Source organism: Cricetulus griseus, chromosome 4 (assembly GCF_003668045.3).
Source record: "Cricetulus griseus strain 17A/GY chromosome 4, alternate assembly CriGri-PICRH-1.0, whole genome shotgun sequence".
Lineage (NCBI taxonomy): Eukaryota > Metazoa > Chordata > Mammalia > Rodentia > Cricetidae > Cricetulus > Cricetulus griseus.
Genome location: NC_048597.1, coordinates 80606352 through 80629727, shown reverse-complemented (window position 1 = coordinate 80629727; position 23376 = coordinate 80606352). Strand labels below are relative to the sequence as shown.

The following is a 23376-nucleotide window of genomic DNA, read 5'->3' as shown; positions in this document are numbered from 1 at the left end:
AGCCTCCCAAGGGACATATAGGCCCTGTTTGTCACCAGTAAAGAACTGAACATCTAGGCCCATGCCATCCTCTGGGAAGCAGGGAGTGGTGCAAGGACCAGCTCACGGGGGGCACAAAGAGCCACAAGGCTGTGGTCCTGCAAGGCAGTGACCCTGGACAGCCCTGGGCTTAGGGCAGAAGTTTGGCTGGATATCTTCCCTTCCTCCTGTGCTTCTAGGCAAGATCCAGCAAAAGGAGCTGAGCTCTGGCCTTGGCTCATCTGGAAGCCAGCCACTGGGTTTGTAGTACTGTCCCATCAGCAGAGGCCTCTTGTGTTCCACTGGGCAGGTCCCCACAGCAAGGAATATCTGGGCTCCGTCTTTCCAACTTGGAGTTGTGCCTGGCCTCAGCTCACATTGGCAAATTCCCTAACTATTGACCTTTCCCAGTAACCATCCCTGAATCACAAACACAAAGGCTTTCAGTCTACCCAACCTATGATCTGTGAAAGGACCAGACCAAAACCCAAGTCTCACTGAGATGGAGAGATCAACACCCCCAGGCCCAGTGTAGCTATCACCTGTTTCATGGAGCACCAGGGCTGTCCCCCTATACCTATGTTCACAGTGCCTAGGAGGCTGAAGCAGGAGTGGGCTAAGCACAAGTTCAAAACCAGCCTGGGCTGCATAATTTGTGACCAATCTGAGCTACATATAGTGAGATTCCTGTCACTCTAAAAAAAGGGGGGGGCACTGACCCCAAGAAACCCCAGGACAGTTCTGGGTAGAAAGACAAGGGAGGAAGGAGAGGCAGCTGACAGCTAAGTAGTGAAGCCTGGCAGATCCAGTGGAGCAGGAACGCCCCACAGAAGGAAGCTGGGCTTGAGGAAGCTAGCTGCCAACCACTCAATCCTCGTTATTAATGACCAGCTTGGGGGAGGGGCAAGCCTGTCACTCCAGCTTCCGCCTCAGAGAAAACACCAAAGGTACCAAGAGCTAAGTCCCATGAGCCTGTGGAAAAACACGTGGCAGCCATACACCAGGGGCAAAGGCGAGACAAATGAAAACTACTAAGCATGGCGGTGCGCCCCTGGGATGGAGGCCGGGGGTACAGGTGTGGGAAGCCTGCAAAAGGTCCAGAGCAAGTCTATCCCTGTACAGCGGCTTGAGGGTCCTCCTCATAAAGACCCTGCCTGGTCTCCACACAGGGCCTCAGATCCCAGGCCCCACTCAGGCTTTGGTAAGCCACAGCCTGAGGTACTTAACTTTCCAGAACTCCACTTGGGAAAAACAGAGACCCCCCCTTATCCATGTCAAGTCCTATGAGGCCTTTCTAACCCAGCTGTTGAGTTGGGCCCAGGTTATCTGGGCTGCCAAGATTGGCTCCTGCAGAACAAGAGCCATCTTGGCTTTGCAATAGTCCCTGGTGAGCCTTGGGTGACACTTTGGGCCCAGCCTCCATGTAGCCCCACAATACAGGGTGGGTTTTAGGCTCAGCAGTAGCAGGGACATTTGTAAGTCAAGTTCTCCCTGGAATTGCCCCTTGGCTACCACACATAAAAAGAATTGTGAGGAAGGCAAGTACTTTCCCATCCTGCCTATTTTGTAGAAAGAGCTACAGGGACTGGGCAGGCTTTCCCCAGAGATTTGGACCTCAATATGATTTGACACTGTCCCCTGGGTGGCTAGGAAAAACTGCCCCATGTTGGTGGCTGAGATGAATTTCAAGGAAAATGAAGTCTCTAGACTGAACCTTGGGCTGCGGGATGTAGCTCGTTGCTTGTTTAGCATGCACAGAGCCCTTGGTTCAGTCCCTAGCACCACACCATGTGGTGATGCGTGCCTGTAATCCCAGCTATAGAGAAGGTGGAGGCAGGATGAGGAGTTCCAGGCCAGCCTGGGCCACACAAGAGTCTCTGGTCAACAACAAAATCCCCTAAACAACCTCAATAGTGTCATCATCAGTCGGGTCTGTGGCATGAAGGGACCAGAGTTAAGATGAGCAGGCCAGGTCAGCACTGTCAACCCACCCCAGAGCCCAAAGCGGGTGCTAGCTCCCCTCTCTGAAGCTGTGGATCTGTGTAGAGTACCGTTGCAGGTGGCCTTGGGGCTGGTCTTCGGTGGCACCCAGTGTCGCCCCAGCCACCTGCTGCTGCTGCTGCTGCTGCTGCTGCTGGTGATGGTAGTGCTGGTAGAGTTTAGGGCCTGGTGCAGGACTCGGCCCCTCCAGCCCCGGAAGGCGGCTGCTGGACATAGTGAGTATGGTGGCGGTCAGTGACTTGATATAGTTCTTGGCCAGTGTGAGAGTCTCGATCTTGGAGAGTTTCTTGTCGGCCCGTACATGCGGGATGACCTCACGCAGTGCTTGGAAGGCGTTGTTGAGTTTATGCATCCGTTGTCTTTCCCGCTCATTGCTCTCCAGCCGCCTCTGAACACTGTTCTCCCTGCGGCTCCCAGACCCCTGTCGCCGGCGGTTGACCTCTGCTCTCGCTCCACCTGCACGGGCAGTCCTACTCCGAAGACCCTTGGTCAGCTCCGACCCCCCTGAGCCTGACTGGGGTCTGTCAGGAGTCTGCTCTCCAGGGGTGGCTTCTGTGTCCTGCATGGGTGTCCTGCGTCGGGGAGGTCGGTTCTTGGTCTTCATAGCTTGTTTTCCCAGGAGGTGGTGGCCAGAAGAGGCCCTTCAAACTGAAATTCAGAACACAGCCCCTCCTTCAGTCACTCGGTCAGTGTGCATGCAGCATGGCTGTCTCATCACTTCTCTCCAGTGCAATGGTATGACTAGCCGGTGTAGCTGACCATTGGTGCATAGTGCCACCTGTGTCCTTCCCATTCACACTGAGCCCTGAGCTGACTCCCCTGTGCTCCCACAGCCCGTTGATCTCCCACAGACACTATGCTTTCACTGCAGTTTCCCTGCCCACTGCTCTGGGAACCCTTTTCAGGTCCCATGCCTCTTACCATTGCAAGTGCCTCCTGAGCCCAGGTGACCCTTGACCATTTGTTTAAACCACCCAGGAACAGGTCCCAACCCTGGCTTATGGGGTCCCCCCCAACACTGGAAGTTGTCCCAGGGACAGGCAGCAACCGTTATACATCATGTTTATAGCTCTCCTGGACATGACACAGGCCCAGACACTACCAGAACCAGAACCGCAGTAAGTGCACACAGGACAGCTCACAGGTCGGACTGACAGTTGCCCAGGCCCTGCAGCAGCCCCCGGTTCCACCACGTGGATGGCACTAGCCAGTCTGAGTGGGAGCCACCATCTGTGTTTTTCCTCCCACCCCGAACCAGCCGTTCATCTGGTCCTGCCTCTGGGTCCCCTCCCAGTAGTCCCACCCAGTTCCCCCAACCCCTTGGTTTACCTGGGGATCCGATCCGAGGCCGCACGCGCTGAGGCTGCCCACGGGGGACAAGGACACGTAGCTTTAGCCACCACGGGCGGGGCCGCCGCGAAGCATGTAAATGAGCTCGCTGGGCGGGGTCAGGGCGGCACCTGCGGCCACGCCCCCCACTCTGAGGACCGGTGCCGACCCGCCTCCCCTCTCCCTCTGGGTCTGAGAGCCCGTGGCGTCTCTGGGGACCCGCTGGGGCGGGGGAAACCCCCGGACTGCACCTGGCCAGTGCACCTGGCCTTGGGGTTAAGGCTCAGAACAGAGTCTAGGATAAGCCACCCTGCGTAATCTTACAGGAACGGCGGCCACATCCCTGAACATGCTGGCAAGACCTCTCCTACCCTGGCCCACAACACCCTGAATTTTCCAGCGGACCCTGTGGGTACTAAGGGCTCGAGGATACAGCTTTTCCCTGCTTCCAGTCTCTCCAGATTGGAATGGGGTGGGTCAGGGAGGCCACCCAGGTCACTAGATCTAGCAGCAGGGTATCACTGTCCTCAATTGGGCTTAAAAAAAAACCAAAACCAAACCAAACCAAAACAACAAAAAACAAAACCTAGCTGCCTACCTTCTCTAATGGATGGCACCTGACTCGGTTTCCCCAGGCCACAAGGGAATTACAACATAAAAGGTTATGTGGTAGGGAGATGACTGTGTGGGTAGAGGCACCTGACACCAAGTCTAATAACTGGAGTCTGGGATCCACATGGTGGACAGAGACAACTCACTCCCCCAAGTTGTCCATGAGTGGCCATGGTGCTTACAGAAAACAGCTTTCTTGTTTGGCTTTGTTTTGTATGTTTGCTCATAGGTCAGAGGACAACTTGCAGGAGTCTGGGCTCTCCTTCCGACACACCGTGCAAGTCCAGGGGCTGAACTCAAGTCATTACGCTTGGCTACAAGTGACTGAGCCATTTTGTTGGCTGTAGCACAGGCTGTCCTTGAGCTTCTGATCCTCCAGCCCCTGCCTCCCAAGAGCTAGAATTACAACTGGGTACTGGCACACTCAGCTCAACTTCTGTGTTTTGTACTCAACTATTGACAAAAATGTGCTGAAAATTATCTATACATTCTTGGATTCAGTGAGTGCTACGGTCACAGATGTGCACAGTGGCAGTGTGGTGCCAGGGATTAAACCCAGTGCTTCATGCATGCTGAACTACATCCCTGGCTTTCTTTCTGTTTTAGAGACAGAGACGCCACAGCCTAAACTGTCCTCAAACTCATGGCAATCCTCCTGCCTCGGCTCTCTGGTGCAGGGATCATAAGTGTGGCTGGTCACTATGGTCAACTAAACTGGAGCTTTTCCCCCCCAAGAGCTGATAGGACATGTCAAAATGCAGCCACGAGTCTCTGAGTGAGCTATGTTTGCCAGGCTTGGGTGTCACTACCTGTGACCTATGGGCAATGTAGGAAGCTGTCACCTTCCTCACACCACTTGGACTTCAATGAGAAAACAGGAGACAGGGGTCAGGGGCCATGGAGACATCCCAATACTGCATAGAACAGCTATTGTTTTTGAGACAGGACCTCATTCATATCATAGCCCAGGATGGTCTTGAAGGGCTTGTGGCAATCCACCTGCCTTAGTATCCCAGGTGCTGGGTTAAAGGCACACCAAAGACCAGTGAAAGGCTGTTGTGTTTGCTATGTTTGTGTGTATGTGTGGTACCGGTGCATGTACACAAGCATAGTGTGTGAAGGTTGGAGTTCAACATCAACTGTAATTCCTCAGGCACTCCCCACAACTGGATGACAAGCTTGCAGGCTCCACCTTACCGCCTTTTCATTTTCAAGCACCATGGGTTTTAGAAATTGAACACAGGTCTTAGCAAATGAGCCATTTCCCAGCTGAAGTTTTGAGCTTCTTGGAGTAGTACTGGGGGCTGGGCCAAGATGGCATAAACCAAACCTCACCTGAACTCCTCATTCAGTAGAAGGGCTTGGATTACAGGAATCACAGCCACTTGTGCAGATTCTACAGTTCCGAGTGAGTGTCATGTTTGGCAGGCGTGGGTATCACTACCCGTGACCCAGCCTGCCTATGGGCAATGTAGGAAGCTGTCACCTCCCTCAGGCCTCATGCCCTCAGGACTGTGGGGGCTTAGAGACCCAAAGTACTAGGCCAACCCCACACATGGAAAAAAAAAACAAGGAATAAATGTAGCAACAGAGTTTATAAATATATAACTATATTTATTTTGAATATTAAATAGTTTTTAAATTACAAGCAATTTATTGAATCACACTAAGCTTCAATATACAGTAAAAATCTTACAATTTAAAAATTTACACAATTTAAACTCCAAGTTCATTAACTGTTATATTGCCGTGAACCCCTTCTGACTGTGTTAAGTACAACCCAGTAGGTGGCAGGCCTGGTGGGTGTGACTGCCCCACCCAGGTCTCTGGCTGTGGACATGATGAAACAAACAGTGGATACATGCACAAGTCTGGTCATCGAGACCTGGGCTCATCTGTGTAGGCTTCAGTAACTAAATACCACATGTTCAACCACTGGGATGGCTGTGGATGATGAAATACTGTCAGCGCATCTTACAAACTTATTTATAAGTTAAATGGAGTTTCCTAACAACCAAGATGGCGCCACCCTGTCTGCTACTTAAGGGATATTGAGATGTATGTTGGAAGTAACCGTGTCTGCCCATCCTTATGGGAAAGTGACTTCCCTGGAGGTGGGTGCTCTGAAGCGTAGCACACAGAACCTGACACTTGATTGCACCTGAGTTTCCAGGTGATGGGCTGAGGGGTGGGAGGTGAGGAGCTGCCTGCTTTCTTCCCCAGCCCTGGAGACAGACATGCAATAGGTCACTAATTCTACAGATACCTTATGAGAAATATGGGGGGTGGGTTTAAAGGGCATTACACAGCAGGGAGACAGACTTGGATAAACCCATCTTTCTAAAAAATCTGTACATTTGGAAATAGAAGGGAGGCTGTTCACAATTTCAATCTTTCAATGACTGACAATTTCAATCTTTCAATGACTGACTTCTGGCCCAGAGAGAGTCCAGTCTCACGGGGAGGGGAACTACTTTTTCCTTTCTGACTTACGACCGGTAATGGTATAACGAATGGAGGGTATCAAAGAGGGACATGGGGGGGGGACCTCATTATTTTATTAGAGGACTAACAGTCAGGTTCCAGTCTGTTAGGTGAGGATGGGCACTCAAGGGAGGGCAGGAACCACTGCAGGGACCTCTGATTTCGCTGTTCATTTGAATGAGCAAGTTTGGAAAGAAAGCCCATCAACAGCAACCAAATTATCATTAAAAACAAAACCAGCTGGGTGTGGTGGCAGCGCCTGGGAGCAGAGGCAGGAGGATCTCTGTGAGTTGGAGGCCAGCCTGGTCTTCAGAGCGAGTTCTAGGGCAGCCAGGGCTACACAGAGACACCCTGTCTTGAGAAAGCCAAACACAAAAACAAAACAAAAAGACAAAACCCATATGGGATGGCAAAGCACATGCTCACATTTCAAAAATGGCAGGAATTTAATCTACAGAGATTTCTGTATATTGCTTGAGACTCTGGGAGGGTGTGTTGACAAGTGTTATACAAAGCCTTCCCTTCCATGCGACACCACAGAAAGACCCAACCCCCCACCCCAACTCAATATATAAAATGCTGCTGTTTTGGCAATTAACGATGAGAGCAATATAGATATAAATATAAATGGGAATTGTATTGTTAAAATCCCCTCAACATGGTGGAAGGTGGCCAGCCCTCAGACGTCAATAAATCTATCCCAGGCTGACTTCGTAAGAAGGCTATATATAGTCTATGGATCCACATGATTGCAATCAGTGAATCTGAAGTTGTTACACCTATAATTTGAAAAAAATCTTAATATAATTGCTTCTCTCTTTCTCAACTAAGACTGGTAGATAAAGAATTAAAAAAAAAATCAGAAAGTCCACACGGCAAAAAATTCAGTTATGACAATTTTGGCAAAATTACTTTCAAATGCCCTGTTTGTAATCTCCATGTCACAAGATCCAGTGCTTTCTACGGAGCTCAGTCGTGCTAGGTCTGCACCAAGTACGGGGAAACGACTCTCTGCTCTTAACTGTCCTCTGCTGACTATATAACGTTATTGCTTAGTATAAAAATTCATGGATCAAATCAGAGTTGATAATAAAGATCATAATTTGCTACATAAACTCAAGCCGATGTCCACACTTGAACTCTGGAGGAGGGCCCAAGTCCCTCTGATTGATATCACGATGTCCCAGCCAGGGCCTGGAGACTCACCCCAATGTTATACTGGAGTCTGGATAGTGGGGTCAGCACCAGGAAGTATTTGGGATGAGCAGCCCATGTAAGAAGAGCCACCCCAACAGGTGCAGTCCCTGTTCAACATGGCATTGCCATGGGACTAGCCAGAGACACTTCCTTATGTTAAAACAGGACTCCTGGGCAGCAGAGCGAGGCCAGCCTTGTGTTGGGGACACAAGATTCCTTCAGTGATGTGCTGAGGCTATGCTGAAGACTCGAGATCCCTTTCAGAACAAGAGGAGAGCTGGGTGCTTGATACAGAAGGAGCAGCATGCATGGGTTCCCCAGGCCAGCCAGGAGGCCATGAGGGCTGCTGGAGGACTTGGTGGGGTCCCTGTCCTCCACCTTGCAGCTACAGGCAGGTCCAGGGTGCTGCTGCCTGTCACCTGGGTGCTGTGGCTGGAATGGGAAGCCCCAACTCCAGACATTTCCAAACAGCTCTCTCAGCAGCATCCATAGCAGACACCCCGCTCTTTGTGGGGACTCAGGGCCTCAAGGTCCCTGCCTGCCTGCAAAACATATGAGATCTCTTGCAGGCTGGCCTCTGTGGAGAGGAAGTGGTGTGAGCCTCACCTACCACACCAGAAAATGGCCCTGGGCCCTGAGAGTGCTGAGTTCCGGGTGCATCTCTTATTGGATTTCTACCAAGAGGATTTAAAAACACAAGAGGCAGGGCAGGCTGCTCAGAGAGCATCCACCTTATACAGAAACATGCTTAATGCAGTCAATGAAACTAAACAGCAGTTTGAACTCATCAAAAATATTTCCTCTAGGAACATAGAACACAAATACCAGAGTCAGCATGGCCTGGGAAAGAGTACCTGTGTACAGTTCCCACAGGTCTCAAGACACAACACTCAAAATATCAAAGCTTTACAGTACCATGCAGGGTAAACACGGGAGAAGACAGGGAGGGAAAAAAATCAAACCAGTGGACAGCACCATCTTGGCCTGCCATGTTTTCCTCGTATAATTTACGATGCTGTACAATATTGGGAGCTCAAACACTCACCCACAGTGCAGTCAGAGAGCAATTAGTGATTTCCTTACAAACAATAAATATGGCTCGCCTTGTGCCCATTCCCCTGGTGAACCCCCTTTGTGGCACCTGTGCTCAAACTAGAGGCACAGGTGTGGTGGGGAAGACACCTACACGGAAAGCAGACCCATGACCTGGGGTGCACAGGTCCCCCAACACTCATGTGCCAAAGACCTGTGGCAGTGCAGCCACCTCGACGGGACGCCCAGCACAGGGCACTTGTAGTGCATGAGCAGTGCCGCAAGGGCTGCAGAGGGAGCTGGCTTCCTGGCCTGGTGGCTCGGCTCCCCGTCATTCCTGAGCCTTTCACTGTCTGGTGCAGCCACCAAGGAGTTGATGTTGTTGCTCAGGCGGATGCGCAGGAACGCTGCTTGGGCTGGGAGAGTGTCCACAGCCGTCTAATCCTTCTCTCCATCCTCACTGCTGCCTATTTCCCAGACAGAAGCAACATGACAAAGAGGGTCAGTTTTAAGAACTGAATACCCAGATACTAACAGCACAGAGATGACCAGACCAGAACAGTAGGAAAAGGAACTGCAGCTGGTATCTGGCTGCTTCATGCCTTCCCGTGCTGCCCTGTCCGTCTCTCCATGCCACAGCCTGCAGGCTTCTGCACACACAGCTGCTTGGCTCCCACAGTGGCTCCATGGCCACACTCAGGAGCACTGAAGTAAACCAGCCTGACCCGTACACCTGCCCCCAGAGATCCTTAGGCACAGGCACTATCTCACCGGCACAGGTGAAAACTATGTAAACAAATAAAAGCACTTTATATCCTACATTTATTATTTGATCTGTAAACTTCAAATAAAAAATGTACCTATTAACATTTATCTTCCGATCTTGGTATAGGGAAAGGGGCCCATATGTTCAGGTATTGCTACTTCAAATTGGCCCCTGCTGTGAGCTCCCAGCTGGCCCTCTGGTATCGCATGGAGACCAAGACTTAATGGCAAAATCAACACTGCCAGGGAAGAGACAGAGAGCCTGGGCTCCAATCCAAACCACAGGTCAAGTGTGCCTAGAGCAGGTGCCTGTGCAGGGAGCTCCTCTGGGAGAGAAGTGTGACCTGAGGAAGCAGGACTGGCAGCAAGGGGACAGAAAACAGAGCCCTCTCCAGGACCTCCAAGATCTCTGGGGCTGGGCCAGCAGGGTTATACAGAAATGAGCATTGGGGGTGATTCTAAATGGGGGAAGTGTGGTTGTATATGCACTGTCAAGCTTGTGAGAGATACGCCAGGCCTGTTATCTCACCTACATGGGAATCTGAGGCAGAAATATTGAAAGTTCAAGGCCAAACTAGATACAAGATTGGCAGAGCAACTTGGTGAGACTTTGTCTCAAAAACAAAACCAAGAGTAAGAAGTGACCTGGGGATGAAGTTTAGTGGTAAAGCAGTAAGGGGCTGGGGTGTGGCTCAATGGTAGAGCCCCTTCCTAGAATCCCCCAGTGAGGGGGCTAGGGTGTAACTCAGTGGTAGAGCACCTGTCTAGAATAACCTAGTGAGGGGATGTACCTCAAAGGTAGAACAATGTGCTAAGTATACCCAAGGAACCACCCCCACCACAAAAAGAATTTTCAAGCAAATTTATAATCTACTCAGGAAAGACTAAAATAGCATCAGATCACCATTCCTTTGGGTCTAGGGTAGATGAGCACTCCTGGCTGAAAGCACCATCCCTCTGGCGTGGCCCCACCCCCAGCACATGAAGGGCCCCTCTCACCTCCTTGTTCAATGTCTGAGTCCGTGAGGTGTGTGAGAGAGAAGCTGGCAATGTTGGCAGGAGAGATGGAGAACCTGGAGCAGGGAGACACGTGTGGCCAGCTCTGCTCTGCACTCCTTGCCGGTGGTGGGGGAGAAAAGTATTTGGAGCTTTGAAGAGAAGGCTTAGAGCCCAGAAGACTTGTTGTTTTGGACATGAAAGGATCAGGGGAGAAGTCATCATCCCATTCAAAGCCTCCACCTGCAGTAAGAGCATCACCCTGTTATCACTTTACGCAATCAACTCACGATAAGGAGAGGGAGCCCAGGGCATTCAGACACAAGCCGCCAACAGATGGCAGAGCAGAGACACAGGGGAAGTCATTTAAAAACAAATCATGATCCTTTCCAACAATGTTAGTGTTAGTCAGGTGTAGTGGCACACATCTTTAATCCCAGAACTTGGGAGGCAAAGATAGGGGAACCTCTCTTATGTTCCAGGCCAGCCTGGTCTACAGAGTGAGACTCTGTCAACAAAACAAAACAAAACAAAACAAAACAAAACAAAACCTCACCCCCACGAATAATGTTCCTTTCCACTGCCTTTGCAGCTGATCAACACAGCACAATCAAATACCTTCTTCATCTGTGGAGCTCTCCGAATTCATGCACCTGCCCAGGTAGGGTGAGCCTGAGGATGCTGTTGGGCTGCTGGGCCCAGGACCATGCGCTTCTCCTCCGCAGTGCCCCAGCTCTTTGGTGGGAGTTTCCTGAAAAGCCAAACAAAATTCTAGTTTTTAGAGCCCAAATATCTGACCCCACCCAGGCTCATCGCATGAGGTGAACTAAAGAGTTATCTACTTTATGTGAGGAAGAAAGCATCAGGCCCTCAGGATTTGGAGTTACAGATGATTATGAGGTGGGAACCCAGGTCCTATGCAAAGGCAGCCCTGTTCTTAACCCATGAGCCATCTCTCCAGCACCCTTATGACACAGCCTCACTATGTAGACCAGACTGGTCTCAAACTCTAGCTATCTATCTGCCCCTTAGCTTCCAGATGGTTGGGATTAAAGGTGTGCATTAAAGACCAGTTCTTTCCAGCCCCTTTTCTTTTCTTTCCTTCCTCCCCTTTCTCTCTTTCCTTTCTCTCCCCACCCCCCCCTCTCCAAAATAAGGTTTCTCTATGTAGTCCTGGCTGTTCTGGAACTCATTCTGTAGACCAGGCTGGCCTGAAGTCACAGAGATCCACCTGCCTCTGCCTCCTGAGTGCTGGGATTAAATGTGTTGCTGCCACCACTTGGCTTCTTTCTTCATTTTTAAAGACAATATCTCACTCTGTAACCCAGAGAGGTCTCAAAATTGCTATCTAGCTCACACTGGCATTAATCTCTTGATCCTTTCAGCCTCCTGAATCATGGGATTACAGGCCCGTGCCACTATGTATGACAAAGTCCTGCCATATATGGTCCCTTGAATGCGGCTCTAGCATCTGCAGAAGTTGTGTGAGACAGTCCTGAAACCTCTGAAAAGAAAATGAACAAGCAGCAGGGAAGCGCCCCAGACTCCAAAGTGGCACCAAACTGACACTGCTCGGCAGACACATTGCCTTTGGAATGCCCTGGCTTGGACAGGGTTGCCGGAGAAGACTTTGGTTCTGGATCTAGGAAAAGAAGGGATCTTCTAATCCTCAGAGCAGGATAACCCCAAGGTTCCTTTCTCTCCTTGTCTCTGTTCTGTTCCTGTCACCCCATACCCATGTAGTCTGATGGTTGGTTCTGAAGAGTACCCCTGATGTTTTATGATTTCTTTCCTTGTGTGGCAGACTTGGACACCACCAAGGACAATTCAAAAAAGCAACCAGTGTTGAGGAGTTTCTGGTTCTGTCCTTGAGTTGACCCCAAACAGTACACCAATGGACTGTGGGGGATGCAGGGTTGCCACCAAGCTCTAGCCTGGCCAGTGGGTACATCCAGGCCACAGACTGGAAAGAGGAACTAACTAGTACTAATACCGAAGCTCATAGGAGGTTGGCTGGAGCGTGTGGCCTGAAGCCAGCTGTGAAGGCCTAAGACAAACATAGCAGCACTCTGCACCACCCTGAAAAGACAGATGCCCCATAGCATGATGGGAAGACACAAAATCTACAGTGACCCAGCCTTCAAGTAGCCAGGACAACCTCACTGCACAGCAGAAATTGTCCACACAGGTGCCAAAGGTCATAAGCACTGGGATTATGTGAAAAAAGTTTAAACAGTGGGACCAAATACTGACAGCAAAGAGATGTCAACTCAGAATCTATGCTCTGAGAAAGTATCTTCCAGGAGTAAGTATGCGATGAAGCTTGTCAGTGGTTTAGGAGAAAAGGGAGCTGAGAAAAGCTGAATGAACTTCTCTAAGTCTGTCAAGACAACAGATAGGAACCGGAAGCACCTGCGCTGAAGACAGAACAAAAGCAGACAGGACCTTAGGTTGAATAGAAAACCATTTGCCTTGAGTTGTTTTCTTTCTTTTTACAAAAATTATCATATTGCTTTTGTATACTTATTTATTTCCTCTCTGGAGGGTATGGGATATGCCATGGCAACATGTGGAGGTCAGGACAATTTGTGGGAGTCAGTTCTCTCCTTCTCTATGTAGGTCCCAGACGATGAACTTGGGTTGCTGGGCTTGGGCGCAAGCACTTTTCACAACTGAGCTATCTTGCTAGCCTCTGAGTGCACGCCACCCACTGTGTGTGGGCATGGGCATGTGCTCGTGGACATGAGTGTGTGCTAAGGCAGGGTTTCATGTAACCCAGGCTGGCCTCCAGCTAGCTATGTAGCCAAGGATAACTTTGAGCTTCTAATCCTCCTGTCTCCACTCCTGAGTGCTGGGCTTACAGCTTGTGTACCACCATGCCCATTTTATGGGGTGCTGGTATTTATGCATGCTAGGTAAACAGTCTACCAACTAAGCTTCACCCCTAGCTCATGCTTGTGAATTTCTTAAAATGTTTGATGATTGAAAGTAAAACACATTGCACTATTTTTTCTTTCTTTTTTTTTCTTTTTTTGGTCATGGTGGCCAAGGCTTCATACATGCTAAGCAAGTGTTCTACCACTGTGCTACATCCCCAGGTCCTGATGAGGCTTTTCAATGGATGTGGATATAAATAACACAACAACGTCAGGCAGGAGGGACCCAGTACCCAGAAGGAAATGCTGATTCCAAGCTGACCCAAAAGGTAGTATACGTGATGAAATCCCTGAACTGCCCCAATGTGTAACAGAAAGGACACACTAACACCCACCACAGAGAAACACACAACTGACAACAGTATTCCTAAGGAAGGAAGCAAACTGAATCAGAAGAGCAGAATCAAACAGCACACCTAAATCTAAGCACACTATTGAAAACTGACTTTCAGGAGGGGTTAGGTCCTGGGAAGATGGTTAGGTCCATAAAGTGCCTGACACATAGGCAGAGGGATGTGAGTTTAGAGCCTGGGCTGCCGTATTTGCCAGGCATGGCAGCAAACACCTATAATCTTAACAATCATCTCACAGGCCCCTATAATTGAATTAGCCTTCAAGTCCATACCACAAAGATACAAGGAAATTTCCAATTGGAGCCACCCAGTTGGCTCTGTAGGCAAAGGTGCCTGCTGCCAAGGCTGACAGCCTGGAGCTCTCCCTGGAGCTCACAAAGTAGAAGGAGAGAACCAACTCTTCCAAGTTGTCCTCTGACCTCCACATGTACCTGTGGCAGTTGCACACACTGAACAGACAAGTGGGAAAATTGGGGGATATGCTCCATGGGTAAAGGTGCTTGCTGCCAAGCCTGATGACCTAAGTTGGATTCTCAGGACTCACATGGAGAAACGACTAATCTTATCCTCTGACTTCCACATGTACACTGCATCGTAAGTGCACGTACACTGAATAAATAAAATGTAACAAATGTATAAAATAAATGCAGTAACAGTTATAAAAAGGAAATCTTCAAATCTTGAAAATCACGTTACATCTAAGTCTTTGGTGGGCCAGAGAGGAAGTCTTAAGGAAAATGAGAAAACAATTTGAGCTGGATGAAAATAAAAGGACAACACATTTCAAATTTGTGGAAAGCAGCTATAGCAGCAAGAAGGAAATTATACCATTAAAGTTTAATAGAAAAAAAGAAGTCTCAAGTCCCAAAGTTTTTACCTTAAGAATCTAGAAAAAGGGGCTGGAGAGCTGGCTCGGCAGTTAAGAACAGGGGCTGCTCTTCCAGAGGACCTGGATTGATTCCCAGCACCCACATGGTGGCTCACAACCATCTGTAACTGCAGTTCCAGGAGATCTAATGCCCTCTTCTGTCCTCTGTGGGCACTGCATGCATGTGGTGCCCAGACATATATGCAGGTAAAACACCCATACTCATTAAAAAAAACAAACAGAAAACTAGAAAATGAAAAGCAAAATAAACCCAAGTGTGTAGAAGAAAATACTAAAGATGAACCAGGAACCAATGACACTGAAAAGGGAAAAACAAACAAACAAACAAACACAACCCATCCATCATGAAACCAAAAGTCATTCTTTGGAGAGATTAACAAATCTTACAGTGTTTTCAGAAGCTCCAGGAGGAAGAAGGCACTTCCCTACCCAACAATCTAGCCATGGTCCTGAAATCACAACCAAAGACAGCACCAAACAGCAAAGCTAAACAAAGCAACAAGAGAGCCAAAAACCAACCAACTCTACAAACAAAGGAGGCAGGTTTTCTTCTGGTCCTAGGAGCCATCCTGGCCAGATAGTTTTGGAGGTCGGCTTGGGGAGAACCCTGGAAACAGTAGGAGGTGGGAGGCAGCCCCCTGGCCCGCCCAGCAGTCAGGCTAAACCAGGTTTGTATCTTTTTTCCACCACCCACCCAATCCCACAAGAGGCAGCAATAAATGGGCAGGTTTTGTTTACTTACTTTTGATCTGTTGCTGACCACCTAGGGCTCAACAAGCCAGGCACACACTCTATGGCTGAGCTGCAGCCCCAGCCCTGAGAAGCTTGTTAAGAAGGAAGGTGACCAGAGTACAGTGTCCTAGAAACAAAGGGGAACAGCACCTGGAAGCCTCCACTGTGGAACCCTGAGAAGCTGCTGCCCAGAGGCCAAGATGAAGTGAAGGGCTTAGCTCTGAGAACTAAGCAAAAACTGGGCAAGCAGTGTCAGAGACACCAAGGTCCCTGCCCCTTCTGGCATACAGTGAGAACCATTCTCAGGCCTCATGACCTGAAAGCTTAATCATAATCTGATTCAAAAAGCAAATTCAGGGTCTACAGATGATGGTTAACATCTACAATCTATAAACTCAGGAGACCAAGGCAGAAGATCCATCAGTTCAAGGACAGCCTGAGATATAGACAGAGTTCAAAGGCCCTGGAATCCATTAACATCCACATAAACTAGTAACTCAACGTTTACAAAGACCAGTAAGGAAATGAAGAACATGGAGGAAGCGAAAGAAGGGACTAGGGAGATGGTTCAGTTGGTAAACTGCTTGCCATGAAAGCCTGAGGACCTAAGTTCAATCCCCAACACCCATATAAAAAGCTAGGTAGCCGGGCGTTGGTGGCGCACACCTTTAATCCCAGCACTCAGGAGGCAGAGGCAGGTGGATCTCTGTGAGTTCAACGCCAGCCTGGTCTCCAGAGTGCCAGGATAGGCTCCAAAGCTACACAGAGAAACCCTGTCTCGAAAAACAACTAAATAAATAAATAATAAATAAATAAATAAAAAGCTAGGTGTCTGGGGCTGGAGAGATGGCTCAGCAGTTCAGAGCAATGGCTGCCCTTCCAGTGGACTTGAGTTTGATTCCCAGCACCCACATGGTAGCTCACAACCATCTGTAACTTCAGAGATAGGGAATCCCACTTCTGACTTTTTTGGGAACCAGGAATGCAAGTGGTGAACAGAGGTTTTTGTTTTTAATTTAAAGCTGGGTTATTGAGACAGGGAGATCCAGATTCAATTAGATACCCAGTTTCAAAAAATAAGATGGACAGCAACTGAGGAAGATATATGGCACTGACCTCTGACCTCCACTCATGAGCAGACACATACACACACGTGCACACGAGGGGTGGGGGGCGAGGGAAGGAGAGAGAGTGAGAAATTTGCGGTAATAAGCCTGTCTACCCACCAAGGAGAGCACATAGTAAGCCACCAAGGATTAAAGCAGAAGGACTGTCTGCTGCCTGCATATCATACTCTTCCAGACTCACCCTGCAGTGGCTGCTGTTGGCCACCATCTCTGGAGTTCCCTGCCAGCAACTGATCTAGGCCTGCACCCAAGTGTGGGGTGTTACTGCCAATTGTCAGATTCTAAAATTTGGTCAACTAATTTCAGCAGAACTCCGTTAGGAGATCCAGGAAGAATGCCCAAGGCTCTCTCCCTTAACTGAATGCAAATGCTCTGTGCAAAATTAATTTCTGTCGATTCTTGGAACATCACCAGTCTCAAATGACTCCTACACTGTCACTGTCTGCTGCCTCAATGGCATTAAAAGACAAGACCACAAAGTTGGGCATGGTGGTACACATCTTTAGTCCCAGCCCTCAGGAGGCAGAGGAAAGCAGATTTCTGAAGTTGAGGCCAACCTGAGTCTACAGTGAGTTCCAGGACTGTCAGGGCTACACAGAGAAACTGTTTTGAAACATGCAACAAACAATAAAATAAAATAAACAAGCCACAGCTGTAATGACATGGATGCTGCTCTCCTGGGAAGCCTAGTGTGCTTGTCCTGAGCTCATGGTATGCTGAGGGCATGAGGCAGCCAAAAACCTCTGCTTTGCTTTCACTGCCAGCCTCGAGTGTGACAACCTGGAGTCCAGTCATATCCCAGGTGGCAGTCATTATGAAAAGTTATTTCTAAGGCTTAGAATTTCAGCACTGTGACATGAGACCCATGGCACAGATTTCTCATCTAGGGTACGAATACTGCTCCACAGGGGAAGGTGATGATGTGGATGGTTTGAATTAGTGAGGGCAAGTTGGCACAAAGAACAATGGGACTAAAAGGATGGGTGTCTTGTGGAGTCAGAAAATAAAATCTGTAGTAAAGCACTTGCCAAGCAAGCATGAGGATCGGAGTGCAAGTCACTAGCACCCAAGTAACTGCTGAGAAGGACACGCCTGTCATCCCAGGGCATGAAAAGTAGAGACAGGATCCCCAGAGCAAGGTGACTGAGATGAGCTGCATCAGCGAGTTCTGAGTTTAAGTCAGAGCACCTGTCTCTCTATAACGTAGAAATGGAACAAGGAAGACACAGGCACAAACCTCTGCCCCCATACAGATGCATATGTGCACCTACACACAAGCAAACACATATACCCAAACACAACATACACAAAAGGAAGTCAAAGTCTCAATTTTTAAAAACAAATCAGACCACAGTTAGCTTCACACCACCTTGAAATTCTCTACAATATAAATAGAAGTCTGAGATACCTGGTCAAACAGGTAAACGGTGACATCATCAAAAAATGTTACTGCCTTCTTTTCCTTCTTCCATTCATCTGGCAGCTGCTTAGGAGCCTCAGTGGCTGAGGGTTTCAACAAACTCCGCAAGTGCCGGCCATCATCATTACTGACAATAATGGGCACGGGATGCTCTGTGTCGTCTTCTGACTCGGAGCTAAGGCTGTGCAAGTTGAAGGCCCGCAGGTCCTCATCCGAGTCATCACTGTTCTCATCTTCCTCATCAGCATCCATCCCATCCTCCGAGAGGTCCAGCATCCCAGACACGCAGAGTTTGCCCAGGTATTTCCCTTCAATGTCTGGCTCCTTAATCTTGGGGCCCTCGAAGGGGCTGGACATGGATTTATCCAGTGTAGAACTTGCGTATGCAAGGAGTTCATTGGTGTTGGTGCCAGTAGAGGCCAGTGTGCATGGGCGATCTTCCTGTGTCTCCAGGTCATCACAACTGCTAAGTTCTGAATTCAACAAACTCAAGGGGCTGCTGGCCTCATCATCCACAGGAAATGTCTCTCTAGAACCATCAGCTGGTGTGGGCTGCAGCATTTCTTGTAACTCTGAGTGACAAGAATTCTGCACAGCAGACACCTCACTTTGGTTTGGCTTGCTCTGTGGGGCTTGCAGACAGCTGTCTCCAATGTCAGAGCTTTCCTCTGGGACAACAGGCTCAGGTGCGGACTGGTCTTTTACGAAGGCCAGGGCAGAGGGAGATGATACTGGGACTTCCTCAGGCTTTTTATCTGGCTCTGAGTCATTGTCTGAGAAGTATGCAGAGTCTCGATAAGAACTCTGGGTGCCAAGTGTAAAGCTCTGAGGGGGACCTTCAGCACCCCTCTGGCCATCGCCTGCATCTGAGATGACAATGACCGGGTTGGGAGGCAAACTGTTCTGGCCACTGTCACCTGCTGCAGCCACATCTGAATCAGTAGCACCCTCGGGTGCAGGATGCAGGGTCCACTCAGGAGACTCCAGGTTCTCTGTTTCATAGCCACTGTCTGCGGGCTTATCAGGGGGCAAGAGTTTCTGAGGGGTATGAGAGCCTAGGGACTCTAGTAATGCTTCATGGACATCTACTGAATCCAGGGAGTCTGGTGTCTCCACAGACTGTTCTGAGGTGGGGATGGGTGTTGACAAACTGTCTTCTAAGAGGCTGTCTTGGCTGGTGGAGTCCGAGGAAAGCGCAGAGGCAGCATCTTTGGGGACAGCCTTGTAATTAAGCTGATTCGAAGTCTCTACAGCTACCAAGCTTCTCTCCAGTATACTGCCACTAAGGAGGACTTCTGAAAATGGCTGATTTTGTAAATCCTGTCTAGATTCTGGAAGACTACTCCCCATGCTACCCTGACCAGCAAGACTATCGTTCACAAGGATGGAGTCTCTTTTGGTTAGGATCATGGCCTTGTTGCTTTGGCAAGTGATGTCTGGGGGCCCAGTGACCTCATCATCAATCTTGGCATCGGTAGAAGGAATTTCATCTGGGGCAGTCATGGGGTTGGGGCTTAGATCCAGGCAAACAGAGCCCTCAGGAACTCTGACATCTACAAAGGACTTGGTCTCTCCTGGTCTCAGAACTTTATCTAAGAGGCCATTAGGAGATGCTTCTTCTGTGAGTGAGGCCAGAGGTCCCTGTACTTCTGGGGAGGCCTGTGGTGACGTACTGCCCTGAAGCATGATGCCTGTGCCTTCATTCTCTCCACTCATGTTTTCCTGTGACAGAGGAAAGTCTAATGTATTCTCAGGAAACTCAACTTCAGAACCCTGAGAGCCTCTCTGGGGAGAATCTAACAGCGCTGAGGTAAAGCCTGCATTCTTAAATTCTGTTTGAAGATCATTCACTGGCTCCTTGTTGGGCACTGAGCCTTTTAGTAGGTTTTTCTCCTGAAGAAATAAAAAGTTTTCTGACAATTCTTGAACACTCAGTGGATCAAAGTGATCTTGGTGCAAAAGACTTTCTGATAAACACACAGGGTCCTGGTCGAAAAGCTTATGGGACTTTTCTTTATCAGAGTGGCAGGTGTCTTTGGGGTCATCCAGGCTTGAACTCAAGGTGGCTGGCTTAAAGTCAGCTTGAACTCCATTTAGTTCCATTAGGTCAAATATTTTCTGGTGACTGGGCAGGTCATCTGCTTTGTCAAGGTCATTGAATATGTTGAAAGGGCTCCCAGGGATGCTGGCAGCATGCGAATCCTCAGAAGAGCTGGGTTCTTTGGGGTGGGTACTGCTCTGGAAGAAATCGTCACCTGCACTGGGCTCCTCAGACACGGGGTTCTTGAGGGCCATAGGCTGGGGTGCCTCGGCTCCAACCCTTTCTGTATTATCCACTTCAGTTGTGAGCAGTACAGGTGGATAATCCAGCCCTAAATTACTACTGCTTTTCTCTTCCAATTGGATGTAATAGTCACTTCCAACAGAGAGGTTGTGGGCGTCAAATACAGGAACGACCCCAGGGGCCCTCAGGGGTACCTCTTGGCCACTGTCATCTTGTTTCCCAGGGCCAGGATCTGAAAGTGAACTCTCAAACACTTCAACAGGGAAGAACATGCTAGAGTAAGACAAGGCTTCATCTGGGTGGCCCCGACCTTGCTCATCAAAGTGGTTATGCTTGGCAGCCTCCCACACATACTCAAAGCTCAGCCCCTGGCTGGTCTCAGTCACCGTGAGGACCTCCTCCATCTCCCGACCTAGCCGGTCCCGGGCAAAGTGGTCAAGGATGGGGAAGGCAGCACTACTTGATGTGTCCCTGCTGCTGGTGTTTGGCTTGAGAGCAGTCCACTGCTGTTCAAAGTCGACCTCTGAGTCCCGCTGGCTCTGCATCCGCAGGTAAGTGAGCAGTCGGTGTACATCTTCTGCGGCTGGCCTCTTGTCAGGAGCCAGCCAGCAGAACTGTAGCACTTCATACCTGAGAGTCACACACCGGACAATTAATGCACAGAACATTGATTTAAAGTAAGAAATAACCTTACTTCAGAGACAACTCAACATGTCCTTCTTCACCAAGATCCTAACCACGATGGCCAGCCATGTTAAGGGCTTAACTCACAGTGTGATTACCATACAAGAAGAAAGGAAAGAACATGCGATGCACTCATTCTTTTTTGGTTTGTTTTCAGGACATTTCACTGTATCCAGCTACAAGCTGTCTGCCAGGTCACGTGTTCTTGTCATAACCTTCGCATAAAAAAAATTTTTAAGTTGCTGCTCTAAATTTTTATTGTGAATGTTTTGATAAGATTCTAAGAACATGCAAAAAAGTTTTTTAAAAATGTGGTTAGTGCTCTAGTTTGGATATGCTTAGTTTTCATTAGCATATATTAATTATGCACAATAACGGGTTTCACTATGACATTTTCATACAGGCACATACTGTATCAGGATGATATTTATCTACTGTCTAAAACTAAGGGGCATATGAATGAACGTGTGTGCATGCACACATGCAGTCTGAACGGTGTATATGGAGGCCAGGTCTATACTGGGTCTTCCTCTACTGCAAAGATCGTCCTCAATTAGTCTCCATACATTCAGACAGGGTCTCTCAGTGAACCTTGAGTTCACTGATTTAGCTAGGTTGACTTAAGTAGGCCATCAAGCCCCATGGATCTTCTTGTCTCCACCTCCCCAGTATGGGAAGACAGGCACACACTACCACACTCAGTTTTTTAGACAAGTGCTGGGGGTGTGAACTCAGGTCCTCCTGCTTGAGTGGCAGACACTGCCCTGACTGAGCCCTCTCCCTCGTCCCCCACACTTGTTTTTGTAGATTACAAGGCAGAAAGAAGCTACCAACCATCTATCAGAATAAGGCTGCTCCAGCTGGGGCTTTGGGAGTTTCGTGTCCCTCTCTCTAATGACTTGATTGAGAACATCCAGGTCAGAAAGGTTTGCATAAGGCTGAGCAGCATTACTGAAGAGTTCCCAAAGTGTCACACCCAATGACCTGTGGAAAGCAAGAGGGTCATGCTGAAGTCACTAACAACCTCATTTTTATTTCTAGCATCAGCAACTATATGGGCAAGATATGCATGGAAGTGGCTATTTATTAGTAAGATCAGGATAAAACCGCTCTTAAATAATATCCCAATGGTAAAAAAAAAAAAGAGCTATTTCTCTTAAAATGAGGGTGACCAGAAGGCCTTCTCATATTTACTTTATTACTACAACTGAGTATAATAATATAATCATAGGAATTAAACAAATGATCCCTTGTGACTTTAAAACTTAAAGGAGCCAGGCAGTGGTGGCCCACACCTTTAATCCCAACACTCGGGAGGCAGTCTATAGAGTGAGTTTCAGGACAGCCAGGGCTGTTATACAGAGAAACCCGGTCTCAAAAAAGCAAAAAAACAAAAACCTACAACAAAAAGACCCCCACAAAAAACAACTTAAAAGGAATTAGTTGCAAGAATAATAGAATATGTTAAAGCTTGGCAAAATGGTTCAGCAATATAAATACCCTCAAATCTGAGGTAGAGAATCCCACTGAATAATGATAAACACTATAAAATAATCCCAAGAAACTTTTACATGAGCAAAACCTCACTTCGCAATTAGACTTGTTATCCGTTATTTTGGTTACTCCTCAGCATCCTAGCTTGTGGCAGCTGTTTAGTGCCAGAAAAGACCTCAGGATGGTGTCACAGCAGTGGGACACCCTATCTGAGAGTCTATCCAACTAGCTCTTATGTTATTACTGTTGTCTTTAGACAAGATCTCACTGTGTAGACTATGCTGCAATGGAAGTCACCACATAGCCTACACAGGTTTTTTTAATTAACAGTGGTCCTCCTGCCTCAACCGGCCAAGTGATGGGATTATAAATTAGTGATGTAATACCCATCCTCCCTCAAAACTTGTCCTTGCAGCCTAGAGCTCTGTCCCCCTGGAAAGGCCTCACCTGCTTAACTCAAAGGAAGTACTTTTCCTTTCCTTCACACCCTCTCATTTCTTTCCACTATTCGCTGTCATACGGGAATCTACTGGGATGTTCTCAGGGAGACCTGCATGTCATCTGGGAAGTTTACATTTTTAAACATTATATATTTTAAACATTACCATGTATTTTGCCTGCACGTATGTCTGTGCACCATTTGTATCCCTGGTGCCATGGAGGTGAGAAGGGGGTATCAGATGACATGTGAGCTGCCATGCTGGTGCTGGGAATCCAACTCAGGTCCTCTGCAAGAGCAGCTCTTAACCACTGAACCATCTTTTTAGATTCTTCTGGGAGAATTTTAAACAAGTAAGTTGGTACTTAAGATCTATATCACCTATTTTGTTTTGTTTTGTTTTTTTTAAAGTCAGGGTCTCACTATGTAGCCCAGGCTGACCTGGAACTTACTATGTAAACTAAGCTGGCCATGAATTTGCCTGTCTCTGCTCCCCAGTGCTTGAATTAAGGGTGTGTGCCACCACGCATGGCCCATATCTAGCATTCAGTGAAGAGTCAGGTTTGGCCTGGGAAACTGGAGAT

At 48.5% G+C, this 23376-nt stretch overlaps 2 protein-coding genes across 4 annotated transcripts in view; both read right to left on the bottom strand.

Moving 5' to 3' along the window:
• Nucleotides 1–74: 74 nt before the first annotated feature.
• Bhlha15 (basic helix-loop-helix family member a15) lies at nucleotides 75–2623 on the bottom strand. The gene has a single exon (XM_035443157.1). The coding sequence runs from the start codon at nucleotides 2621–2623 to the stop codon at nucleotides 2030–2032; it is 594 nt and encodes a 197-aa protein (XP_035299048.1). The 3' UTR covers nucleotides 75–2029.
• A 2968-nt stretch (nucleotides 2624–5591) lies between these two features.
• Nucleotides 5592–23376, bottom strand: part of Lmtk2 (lemur tyrosine kinase 2) — a 90924-nt gene continuing 73139 nt past the window's right edge. For all 3 annotated transcript variants that reach the window (XM_027413603.2, XM_027413604.2, XM_027413605.2), the window contains exons 10-14: nucleotides 21694–21843; nucleotides 17880–20805; nucleotides 11053–11185; nucleotides 10438–10677; nucleotides 5592–9140 (exon numbers count right to left, since the gene is read on the bottom strand). In XM_027413603.2, the coding sequence (XP_027269404.1) occupies nucleotides 9112–9140; nucleotides 10438–10677; nucleotides 11053–11185; nucleotides 17880–20805; nucleotides 21694–21843 (3478 nt within the window). In that variant the 3' untranslated portion in view covers nucleotides 5592–9111. The remainder of the gene's footprint in view (nucleotides 9141–10437; nucleotides 10678–11052; nucleotides 11186–17879; nucleotides 20806–21693; nucleotides 21844–23376) is intronic.